The sequence below is a fragment of the Myotis yumanensis genome, unplaced genomic scaffold (assembly GCF_028538775.1).
Source record: "Myotis yumanensis isolate MYYU_CA2020_CCGP unplaced genomic scaffold, mMyoYum1.0.hap1 SCAF_2, whole genome shotgun sequence".
NCBI lineage: Eukaryota > Metazoa > Chordata > Mammalia > Chiroptera > Vespertilionidae > Myotis > Myotis yumanensis.
Window position 1 is genome coordinate 175,471,553 of NW_027223753.1, and position 12,636 is coordinate 175,484,188.

Below are 12,636 nucleotides of genomic sequence, written 5' to 3' on the forward strand. Positions count from 1 at the left end.
AAGAGTCTTTAAAAAAAGAACAGGAACTTAGAAAAAATCTGTACACTTACAGAATAAAATTGTATTCTTTTGTCCTTTGTTAAACAATTACTTTTTAAAAAACTAGAGTCAGCTTTTTTGTTTTATTGAGATATAATTGTACAATATTTAATTGCATTCCTTCCCCTTAACATAACATAAATTTTCCAAATTCTGTATAATGATGATATAATTTTTGTAATCAGAAAAAAATTTTAAAATTGAGATTGACATTAAATATAGTAACTATGGCAATGAGACAAGATCTGAAGGTTGGGTTTTATATCTGAGAATCCACTCACTGTACATGAGCTTACTTACTTCACCTCTATATTTCATGTTGTCTGTTAGTCTGCCAAAGTCTTTAGCTCCTTTCTATCCAAAGACTCTGGAAAGAAAAGTGGAATGTTTTGGGACCCTACGAAGGCTATGAGAAATTAGTAGAAATATGTTGAGACATGCACAGTTCCAAAGACCCTTTGCAACACCCTCTGACAGCTCAGAACAATAACAAAGAATGAATCTAGTCTTCACTGGGAGAGACATTTAAATTATATAAATCTACATGCAACAATACATATAAATGACTACCCTGAAATTACCTTCAGGATGTTTAAAAATACTTTAAAAACAAAAACTTTTGTTAATTATATTGTAGTTAATTTGTAAACAGTTTTCTCACCTTCGTGGCCTCGTCCTTGGGGACATCATTTCATTCCCAAGTATGTGGTACCGCCTTGCTTCATGCAACAACTGATAACACTCAGGAGAATTCTGGATCAATTGGTCCACCTCAACTGTTTGAACGAAGTAGTTGGGATGCAACAGAGGGAGTCTCACATGTGTCAGGAGCTCATGTAATAGTGGTCTTCTCAGATCAACAGCACGATAGACCCAACGCATGACAGCTTCAAAAACCATCTCCTCTTTAGTAATAACAAGTTCATCACTACAAATATAATCAATAAGTTCATCTTTGTCAAGCTCAAGAAACTCCTCATGCTGGGACACATCCTCAAAAGTCTGTAATGCAAAAGTCTTGCATTTTGTGAAGAGTGTTTTGAGTGAATGGGTGTCAGCAAAGCGCTGAATTCCTAAGCAATTACAAGGATCAAGTTGCTCCTCCAAGAACTTGGCACATGCATCACGGAGAACACTGATCTGAAAGAGGCTTGATGTTTCAAAGATATATTGTACATTCTCTGTAGTGATCTTCACCTTTCCAGTATACACATACTGCAGAAAACATTCCATAGCTTCAGCTAAAATACCATTGATTTCAACCAACATTTCTCGGCTTTCCCTGTGGTCATTACAAAACATAGCTCTGAAGTAGCTACTACAGGCTGATAGAACAGCTCTATGGCAAGGAAATTCTTTCCCTTCCACACAAATGATAACATCTGTGAATAATCGGTTATCTCGGAATTCATTAAATATCTGGAGTATGTTTTCAGCATGGGATGATCCTGAAGAGAAGTCAAAAAATTCATGGCCTGTCAGAGATTTAGGGTCCATTTCAAAAACTTTACGCTTAGTTGCTGGGGAATCACGCACCCCGAGATCCTCTCTGTTTAGTCTTCGTCCTAATATTAGGACCATCGTTACATCAGTTGACTATATAACTGCTGAGAAATGACTGTTAGGGATCTTCTCTACGTGGCTAAAAGTGAAAAAAGAAAAAAAGTGAAAACATTTTAATAAGTAAAAAATTCAGTATTCAAATTATATAATTTCATTTTGATGTAACACTGCAACAAAATCGTGTAATATATTTCATGTAGGGTACAGGGCACTACTGCGTTTTAATAAACATTGATATAAAAATTGCATTTGCACAATTAGAACCTTAGGAGTAATTTGCAACAGTACTCCTTTAGCCCCCCCAGGTGAAAGGATACCGTGTACTTTGTGAATTACTAATAACCTTCTGTCTTCCCTTTTACACAGCTGGGTTTTATCCACTGACTATAAAGGTAAGTCAGAATACTGTAAGACACAGAATTTGACTATCTTCAGAATCCTAAAATAAGTGTATATTATCTTAATATACTAGTGTTGCTAGACAGGAATTCAATTATATTTATTAATGGTCTTTAAAAATACATATATTGTTTGACTAGCAAGTCCTTTTCCAGCATTCTTAAGGAAATAACAGGATATGTAGAAAGATTTATTTACAGAGATGCCCAATGCTATATTTTTAAAAATATATTTTATTGATTTCAGAGAGGAAGGGAGAGGGAGGAGGAGAAAGAGATAGAAACATCAATGATGAGAGACAATCATTGATCGGCTGCCTCCTACACTCCCCCACTGGGGATTGAGCCCACAACCCGGGCATGTGCCCTTGACTGGAATCGAACCCAGGATCTGTCAGTCCCCAGGCTGATGCTCTATCCACTGAGCCAAACCAGCTAGGGCCCAATGCTGTTTTAATAAAAAATACTTAAAAAAACCTAAATGACCTACAATAGGGGATTAGTTAAACCGAAGTACATCTTAAGGATGGAACACAGTCTATGCAGCCTTTAAAAATTATGTATACTAGCCCAGCTGGTGTGGCTCAGAGGTTGAGCATCAACCTATAAACCAGGAGGTCACAGTTCCGATTCCAGGTCAGGGCACATGCTGGGTTTTGGGCTCAATCCCCAGTAGGAGGCGTGCAGGAGGCAGATGATCAATGATTCTGATAATTGATGTTTCTCTCTCTCGTTTCCTCTTCTTTTGTCTCTGAAATCAATAAAAATACATTTTAAAAAATTATGTAGACTATTTAATGACATGGGGAAGAATTAACTAGATAGTAAGTGAAAAGCAGATCATAAAACATATGCTAAGGAAATAGAAAAATTTATGAATCAGTGCATCAAGAGATAGAAAAAAGGAGGCATATATGCCAAATGTGAAGTGATTTGTTTTGTTTTTCTCTATTTCCCCCTAAATGTCCACTATAAATAGGAAATAATTTGTTTTTAAACCTCCCTCAGAAGTGACTATGAATAGGTAACTAATGAATTGAGGCACTGGGCTATTGCTATCAATTCTCTTAAATTTTAATTTTTAAGGTGGTTCTTCTCCTACTGGCTTTTCACATCTTAAGTTGATATATGACCCAAAATGTATTTGTCATTGGCTTAAGAGCACTCGGGGTAGCTCTCATCTATTCCCATGCCCTCAGAATTTCATACACAATCACTTCTAAAGGTCCCAGCTTCTTCCTGAAATATTTCAACAGTCAGATATCTAGGCCAAATGATGGTAGCATGAAGAAGGCTTAACATAATGGAAAATAGTATGGAATTTCCTAAAAAAAATTAAATATAGAACTATCACATAATCCAGCAATTCCACTTCTGGGTATTTTTCTGAAGAAATCCAAAATACTAATTTGAAAAGACATATACACTCCTGTGATGACTGCAGCATTATAGAATCTCCCTTTTGGATAAAAGGGACAAGTTTCTCTTACATAAATGAAAAGATACTCTGTTCTGTAGTCAATAATCTTACTGTGTGTGTTATCTAGTATCTTACTGTATTAACTTTGGGGTAGCATAGTGAGTGAGTTAAGTATCAATATAAGGCTGATTAAAATTTGTGTGCTCTTCCTCCTGGGAGCACACATTTGGGCCTTTCCCTTGCCCTTCCTCCCTCACAGGCATGCATCTCCTAAACTCTAAGGCAGTGGTTCTCAACCTTCCTAATGCCACGACCCTTTAGTACAGTTTCTCATGTTGTGGTGCCCAATTTCATTGTTACAAATTGAACATAATTAAAGCATAGTGATTAATCACAAAAACAGTATGTACTTATCTATGTGTTTTCCGATGGTCTTAGGCGACCCCTGTGAAAGGGTCGTTCGACCCCCAAAGGGACCATGACCCACAGGTTGAGAACCGCTGCTCTAAGGGATCCCACTGAGACTTGCAACCAGGGGAACAATGGAACAGCGGGCAGCTTATCCTGGGTTAACCCCCTGAACCTGTCTCCGAGGTCCCCTTTTTCTGACTGCAGTGAGCTGCCAGCAGCCAGCCTGGCTCACTTCTTTCACTGTGGCTTTTACTTCTCAGTGAGCCAAAGCAACCCCACCGAGGCTCATTTCTTTCCTATAACATTACTAAATGACTCTGCCTAGCCCCTCCTTGTTTCAATGTCCTCAGCTTTAATAAACTACTCTCAAAACAAAAATTTAAGCACACACACACCAAACCTCAAAAACTTTATAGGAGTTAAGGGTCTGTCTTTTAATGATATTTTCTGCCCCTTATTCTCATAGCTGGTTCCTTAATTACTGACAAGAGCTCTTTCACGTCTTTTACCCAATGTAAAACTGAGAATCCTGGATTAGAACAACTGTAAAAATCACCTGCTATTATAAAGTATTCAACAGCAACAAGATACTGTCTACTGCTTGCTTTGGAAGTGGCTATCTCTTAGACCTGGGGTGTTTCCTCCCGAGCAGCTTTGGCTTGGCTTTTCGGACATCCTCACTTTCTCTGGACTTTCTGGGAACTCGCCCATTAACCAGTCTCCACAAAGCATAAAACATAAACGCTTCCTAGATGACAGGGTGGGTAAATGATTTGCACAGAAGGATCTTAGAAATATGAGATGCATTTCAAAGTTTATCTTCTGGGCTTCTATATGTTAATTTATTAGCTGCTGCTTTCCCATTTTACACAAATCAAGTATTTTATTCTAACTAGTAATGGAAAAAGCAAGAAATCAATTTGGCATCTCTGGACAAAACAAGAGGAAAATGTTTGCTCCAAGGAAATTTAATTAGAAAATTATATCTAGATAAGTTAGTGGATGCAAGGGTGATCAGATGGTCATGTCAATGACTGCCTGCCCATATCACATGATTTGTCTAGAAAAGCTACTAACTTTTTTCTCCCTCATTTCTTCAGGGGCTTTATTTCTGGAGCTACACTGTCACTTGAAAGGAAGACTTTTCTTAACAGAATATTGTTTTTAATTGAATTGATTTTTAGAGAGGGGAAGGGAGAGGCAGAGAGAAACATTGATGTGAGAGTGGAACATCGATTGGCTGCCTCCTGCATGCCCCACACCAGGGCTCCAGCCCACAGCCCAGTCATGTGCCCTGAATGAGAATCGAACTGGCAACCTTTCAGTGCACTGGATGACGCCCAACCAACTGAGCCACACTGGTCGGGGCCAGAAGATTCTTCTTGTGAAGGATACTGTAGGGTTTATTTCCAACTGCAGAACTCATAAATGTTGCAGACCTAGTTTCTGATTGTTAAGTAAATTTAAAATTAGATGTATTTGATTTATGTCCCAGAAAAATGAGTGGAGATAACTTATCTTAGTGTCTCTAAGACTGGGGAAAAATGTTGACGGGGGACTGAGAGTATCAGGAAGGGGAGGAAAGGACTGGGTAAACACTGTATTTAGTAATGGAAACGACCGTGAGATTGCCTTCCTTTATGATCTTGAGGACAGAACTGCTCCTTGTGACTCTTACTGACCTAAGTGATTCCTGGTTAAAGAAAGTAAAGTGGTTTAAATCGTCAAATAACAATGTTTAAATAGTTTATAAATATTATAAATACCTTTTTAGCATTTGCTTGATCAAAGCCTCAGTCAAAATATTTGTGTTGTTTCAATTTCCACACCTAAAATAAATGGAGAACAGCAGCAACATATAAATCAGATACGAATCACTTATACTGGTTGTTGGCAGGATTTACTAATATGTTAAAAAATGTTTTTAGTTGATTTTAGTTTCCAACTGGAAGTTTACTTTTGTATAGAAAATCATTACTGAATAACAACTCCTGAAAGCAAATTAATAATTTTATGTTATTTTACATACAAACTAGTTTTGTTATTTACCAACGTCTTTACTTGACAATTTTATCCTGCAGTAAGGTTTCTTGAGTGAAAGATGAGTAAACACTGGCATCAACAGCAAGCTAATGGTGACAGTGAGATGAGAAAAATAGATATCATGTGATAATTGATATTTGAAGAATGTCTGGTAATAGATATCACATCTGAGTTTGGAGCCATTAAATAATTCTGAGTTGGTCTATCAATATTACCAAAAGTAAACAATTCAGTCATTATATATTATATAACCATGGAATACATTTCAGAAAAATCTCAAGTGTTCTAGGTAATTCAGGAAAAAATTCATTTTGAAATCCACAGTAATTAGATTGTCAATATAGAATCTCCAAGTTTATAAAATAATTTTTAATCTTTTAATATACATGTATTATTTCTTCTGCTTTGTTGAGGTTTATATAGATGTAGTACCTATTGAAACTAACTAATTTTGCATAACTCCTTTTTTGAGGGGGGGGGCAGAAGGGAAGTAGAGGAATGCTTAAGAGAAAATACTAGCAACTTGAACTGTGCACAGAATAGCAATTGAACACCAATGGACCTGGTTTCTGCCCCATATATCTATAGACCAAGTTATGGACTATTGATTTTTTTCCTACAGAAATACATGAACACACTTCTGTGTCCCCCGATTATGCGATGATGGTGAGGTGAATGTTATCTTGCATGTTTCTTTACTTGTAGAACGCAGTCTAACTTGTGTGTACCTTTGGTATAAAGAATATCTCAAGTTGGTCAGATCAGGGGATTGTTAATCCTAGCTACATGCTTCTTCCCAATGGCAATAAGAGATTCTGAGCCAACACAGGTATTCAGCTCAATTCAAGAAACATTTATAAAGCGCCTACCCTTCGTCTGGCACTGGGGTCGCAAATATTGGATTCAGATCCAATTTTAGACTTTGGGATTGGCTAATATAAGAACCAAACAAGAATTCCAAGACTGAAATTAAAATAGATTCATTTTCTGTGTTTTTCTAGCAGAAAACACAGGTGCAGATTGGAATAGATTCTCTCATGACTGATCTGATCTAGAATTATACCTTAAGGCAGCGATTTTCACCCAGTGTGCTACAAGAATTTTTAAAACACGCAATACCTGACTATTTAGTCAGGGGCACTGACCTCCTTTCCCTTAGATTGCCAAATAAGAAAAATGACAACAGCCAATACAACAAGAGCCATCCAGTATGAATGAATAAAAAATTATACCTTTTTTTTTGTCAGATTGGCAAAAAAAAAAATGTATTTTTTGGTGTGCTGCAGAATTTTAGTAATTAGATGAAAAAAGGTAGAAAATTGCTCCCTTAAGAAGTAGAAGGGCAAAACAATTCATCTGGGCATTTTCTGCAGGGTTTTTAGCTAATACTTACGGGACAGAGGGGGTCAGCATACAAAGTCCAAAGAAGATGTATACTATCAGAATTAATCTAGAGTGTAGCTGTGCTGCAACCAAGCTTATTTTTCCTTTAGAATGCAGGAATTCTATACAAAGAAAGAAGTTACAATTAGCCTTAAAGATAGTACAGATTAATGAGGGGCTTATAAAGATTAATAAATACCAGAAAAAGGGAGGCCAAAAATATTTTTATTAACACAGTCATTATAACATGCAGTAGAGAATTGCCATATGCTATGCTCTACATGACTTCATTTTCTCAAATTTAACCTTGAGTGAAAAAATAGCAGAGACAACAGAAGACCAACCAAAAAGAGGTTTATCTTTAAAGATACACAGTAAGCCAAAAGAAGGAAGTAAACAACTGCAACATAATAAATCCATTATTTTAAAATAACTAGAAAATTATACTTAACATGATACTGTGTAAAACTAAGCAATTTTTATAAATTTCTGATATTTTCACAAAAGTTAGCTAATTCATTTGAATCAGCTAACTGATTCATTTAAATTTATGCTCTTAAATTTTCAATTTAAAGGTTTACGTTTGGAGCAGTGATTCCTGAACCAAGTTTTATAAATCGAATATTTAAAGTCCTGTCTGCAAGCTGCTATTTTCAACATTTCTAATTTCTTAATGGAACCACCAAGAACATATTTACCCACTTAAGATATCAGAAATAAACTAAAACCTTACACTTCTTTGCCTAGAATTATAGCAAGTAGTGATTACCCTTTGTTTACTAGAACCTCAAATCGTCAATACATTATGACTTTGATTAATAAAAGAGAAATAAGAAGTATATGATGATGAAAAATTTAGGCATGCTTAAACAATGTCAGACTAAACCGTATGATTTTACAAAAAAGAATACCATCTTTTCCCAAATTATAGAATCCAAAAATTGAATTTCTCCACTCAGTGTTTCTCTTCCTTGCCTTAAAAATTTTGGCTATTAGTATTCCTTAAAGGAAGAAAAACAAATCATTAATCATCAGACATCATACCTGGTATTACGCTGTCCTATGGAGTCTACTCATGCTTCTCACTAGACTTGACATGTAAACTTAACTTCATTGGCTTTATCTTGCTAACATGTTTCTTTTAGGTATTTAACGCATTGTTTTATTTTAAAATCGAAGGACCTATCGACATATAATGTAGTTATGGTTTCTGTTAGAATTATGTTTTCTATTAGAATTATGCTTTCTGTTCTATTAGAATGACTGAAGTCTGTAAGAACACTATCGATGCTCTGCCACTTGAACAAGTTTGAGATCCAGAATTTTAAATGACTTCTCTATGTACAAAAGCTTTTATAAGTCAAGTGATTTTTATTTACCTTAGGTGACACAAATTACTTACAAAAATAACTTTCAGAAACGACTGAATAGGTTAAAGCCTAATTTAAACACTAATTTAGTAAACTTTAAGATGAGCCCAAATCTGAAAAACTGTAGCCCTTATGTGAGTTTAAGCGGAGTGACAAACTGGTCAATTAAAAAAGTTAGTTTAGCTATTGTTTTTAATAGAATAGGATCTTAAAAAGTATATACAAAAATAACTACAGCTGCTTATTTAAGAATTAGCAAAAAGCATTAAGGATTTAGCAACTTGGACAAAAGCTAAGAAAGTTTGAATTAAAGCTGACAGCTCTAACTCAGAATACTATTTCTTCTTCCTGTTTAGAGACTAAGTCACAGGCTTTGTCTGGATAAGCAGCCTTTTGAATGGTGGTTCTATTTTTTAAAAAGGTTTGCATTTTGTATTTGTTTAGATGGGTTGAAAGCCCAGAATGCGCAGGTAGGATCAGTTTGGGATCACAGAAGCTGCTCCTTATGGTGGTCATCTCCACTTCTATCTAAAAAATGTATTAAAATGCACAACCAATGAGAATTGTTCATATTCAAGTCCTGCTTTACGCAGATGGCTCAATCAACCTCCTACAGAAATGCATTAAGTTTTGGGTCAATTCCTATGGATTTATAGGAAAAGAAAACCTGATAAAACCCAAGCACTATTTCCAGGATCTCCCCATGAGATCAGGAAAACTGCATCTTCAACACACTATGGCTAAAATGAACGTTTTGGTAGATTTTATTACAGTCACAGTAACTTACAATTTCAAAACAAGACATTTGCTACCCTGGCTGGTGTGGCTACGTGGTTAAAGCGACGACCCTCACGCTGAAGGGTCAAAGGGTCGGTCGCAGATTGGATTCCGGTCAAGGGCTTGTACCTGGGTTGCAGGTTCATCCAGGCCCCATCCGAGCGCATGGGAGAGGCAACCAGTTATTGTGTCTCACATTGATGTTCCTCTCTCTCTCTTCCACTCTCACTCTCTGCTCCTATTTCTCCCTCCCTCCCTCCCACTTTCTCTAAAAAGCAATGGAAAAAATATACTGAGGTGAGGATTAACAAACAAACACACATTTGCAATTCGCTATCACAAATTCTGAATTACCATTGGGATTAATACCTAGAAAAGTGAGCTATAACCAACCTCCCCCCCCAAAACACACACACACACACACACACACACACACACACACACACACACAAAACAACGAATTCAAACGGAGGTATCGAAGAATCTTTAACTTTTAGAAGGATATCATCAAAGGATACCTAATATTTTAGAATTATAATTTTACACCTTGGTCGACAGCAGGCAGATTTTAAATCTATTTTACATACCTAATAAAAATCAACCTCAGCTGGTGGACCTAAACAGTCTGCAGCTGCAAATACTGAGACGTGATTTTTAAAAAGCTGCTCGAGAGTGCAAGAAATTAGTCATTAAAATCCACCAAACTAGTGTACAGTCCCTACCTGGGGGGTGTGTGTGTGACCGAGGCACCCTAAAATGCGGCGTTAGGGTCCTTCCTTAGCTATTTAACACGTTAAGCGCCATGTCAGCCACCGGTGCGGCCAGCATATCGGTGAGACGGGATATCGCCGGCTAAACGGAAAGGGAGACAAGACAGGCTTGGCGCTGAAGGTGTTAAACCTTGTTTACAAATCATCCAGAACAAATGCGCAAGAGGACTTCCTGCCCCACATGGTGGCAGATAAGACACCATTTAAACAGGCCTAAATCTGCGGCCCTGCAGGGCGGGCCACGGCTGCGGTTCCCTGAGGGCACAGAACCGGCCTCAGGTTCTAGCAGAGGCTGCGGGGCTCACCCGAGGGCGACCCGGGAGGGTCCCTCCGCGCGGGAGCGCGTGCCGCCAGCGCCTCACGGGCCGAGGCCGCCGAGGAGCGCCGAGCGCGCCCCCGCGCGTCCTCCAGATCACCTTCGAGGGGGCGGGGAAGAGCTGCCAGGGCAGGACCCCCTAGCGACCAGCCGGCCGCCAATCAACACTCGGAACTCGCCCCCTCGTTCCCGCCCCGCCTGCCGCGCCAGCGCCCAATCCCGGCCGCGGTAACAGCCGGCGAACATAATGTCCAGGACCTGGGGGGGCGGGGACGTTGGGAACTAAATTAAGAAACCAAGCCTTGGAGTGCTAGGAAGGTGGGGAGGTTAGGCGGGGACTCGGCCGGCGGAACGCCCGCAGCCCCTCCCGCCACGACTCCCCGGGGACGGTCGCTCCAGGGCCGGGTTCTCGGCTCGGGCCCCGCCGCGATCCGCGGTAAACAAAGGCTCGTAGGGGGTTGGGGCGGGGGTAGCGGTCAGGTGACAGGACCGCGCACCTTTCGCAAACGCTTTAGTGGGGCTGCTCTGGCCCGTAGCCTGGGAACCCACCCTGACCCCGTCCGTCCTCCCCGACAGACGGCGATCGCCCCCCCACACCACCACCAAACGGGAAGGCTTGATGTGAGGCCTTCGCATTCAGTGCTTCCTTCGATTATGAAAGAGCAGCAGGGGCCCCGTTCGAAGCCGGTCGGCAACAGCAGGACCCGTCTCCCCAGCCCCGTTCGCCAGCTGCTCCAGCCCCCGAGGCGACGGGGTGGCCGTCACCTGCTAACCCAGCCCGGGCGGCCCTGTCCCTCCCAACCCGGCCCCTGCGGGGCGCGTCAGCATCGCCGCGGTTCCGGGGCGGCAGTGCCAGGAGGTTGGGGTGCCCTCCTTTCAGGACTGTCGTGGCCGAGCGGGGCTAAAGACCCCCCAGGAACGCCCTGCAGACCCTTCGCCCCAGACGGGGGCCCAGCAGCCCCACGCGCACTCTCTCCTCCGCGCCCCCGCGTCTGGCCCCGAGAGGCCGGACGCCGCTGGCCTCCCTCCTGCAGACACCTCCGTGGTCGTGACCTCGGTCGCCCCTCCGCCCCCGGCGCTGGCCGGTTCCTCGCCTTTCGGCCGGTCCCGGAGCTGTCATCCCCGGGTACCTCTCGGCGAAGGCTGGAGGCGGCCAGCAGCAGTGGCGAGCAGCGGCTGCCCCCGCGGTCCGTTAGCGGCTGGCGGCGCAGCGCTCCTTCCAGCCCCGGAGTCTCCTGCAGCCACCAGTCACTGCTGTAGCTCACAACAAAGGAAACATGTGACCGTCCGGGCCAAAACACTGAGCGTCACAGACCCTGGGCCAATCCGAGTGGGCTCCCCACTCGCGGGGCATCCTGGGAGATGTAGTTCCTACTGCGGGGGCGACCACTATGCGAGCGTGTCGAGACCCAGTCCAGGGGCTGGTGATTTGGAAATACTTTGTTTTAGTTAGAAATAGGTTAAGGAAATACATCGTTTTAGGGTTCTAATGAGAACCCTGAGTGGTATGTTTATTGCCACGTCCAAGGCAAAAGCACACATCCATAAAGTTGCATAATCTTAGAGATCTTTTAAATTTGACCCCTTGGTTCCCAATTGTGAAATAGGGCCTGAGGTGTGAAAGGGACAAGAACGCTGGTCGCTAGACGGCGCAGGGAAACCTTCTTTCTGTGTAAATCTGTTACTGTCAGCTGCATTAAGTCCCGAGATACCTTTTTATTTTAGACGTACATGCAAATCAAAGTTGTTGTAAATCCCTGTTTTCCAAGGCAGATAGATTCACCAAAGGACATTATTTGGCATTTTTGTTTTTGCAGATATTTTTTCAAAGATGGGTATACTCTCAAACATTTAACTAGTTTTTGGTTTCTGATGTCAGAATTATAGCTTCTCTCTCTCCTATTCGTTATGAATACAGTCATGCCTTTATTGAATAAAGGATTGTGTTGCAATGACCAGAGGTGTATCCTATATAATAAAAGGCTAATATGCAACTCGACCAAATAATGGAACCACTGGTCGCTATGATGCACTGTGACCACCAGGGGGCAGACGCTCAATGCAGGGGTGCACTCCCACAAGGGGAGCAATGCTCTGCCAGAAGCCGGGCTCATGGCTGGCCAGCACAGTAGCGCTAAGGATGCCT

General features: G+C 41.1%; 1 protein-coding gene across 5 annotated transcripts in view; it reads right to left on the minus strand.

Annotated features, from left to right (window-relative positions):
* Positions 1 to 11,744, minus strand: part of KLHL24 (kelch like family member 24) — a 41,930-nt gene extending 30,186 nt beyond the window's left edge. For 2 of the 5 annotated variants that reach the window (XM_070406719.1, XM_070406715.1), the window contains exons 1-4: positions 11,585 to 11,744; positions 7,268 to 7,379; positions 5,598 to 5,660; positions 701 to 1,681 (exon numbers count right to left, since the gene is read on the minus strand). In XM_070406719.1, the coding sequence (XP_070262820.1) occupies positions 701 to 1,620 (920 nt within the window). In that variant the 5' untranslated portion in view covers positions 1,621 to 1,681; positions 5,598 to 5,660; positions 7,268 to 7,379; positions 11,585 to 11,744. Of the gene's footprint in view, positions 1 to 700; positions 1,682 to 5,597; positions 5,661 to 5,880; positions 6,866 to 7,267; positions 7,380 to 10,126; positions 10,435 to 11,584 lie in introns of those variants that run through there. The other 3 variants (XM_070406716.1, XM_070406717.1, XM_070406718.1) reach the window with 3 other exon arrangements.
* Between the last annotated feature and the right edge of the window lie 892 nt (positions 11,745 to 12,636).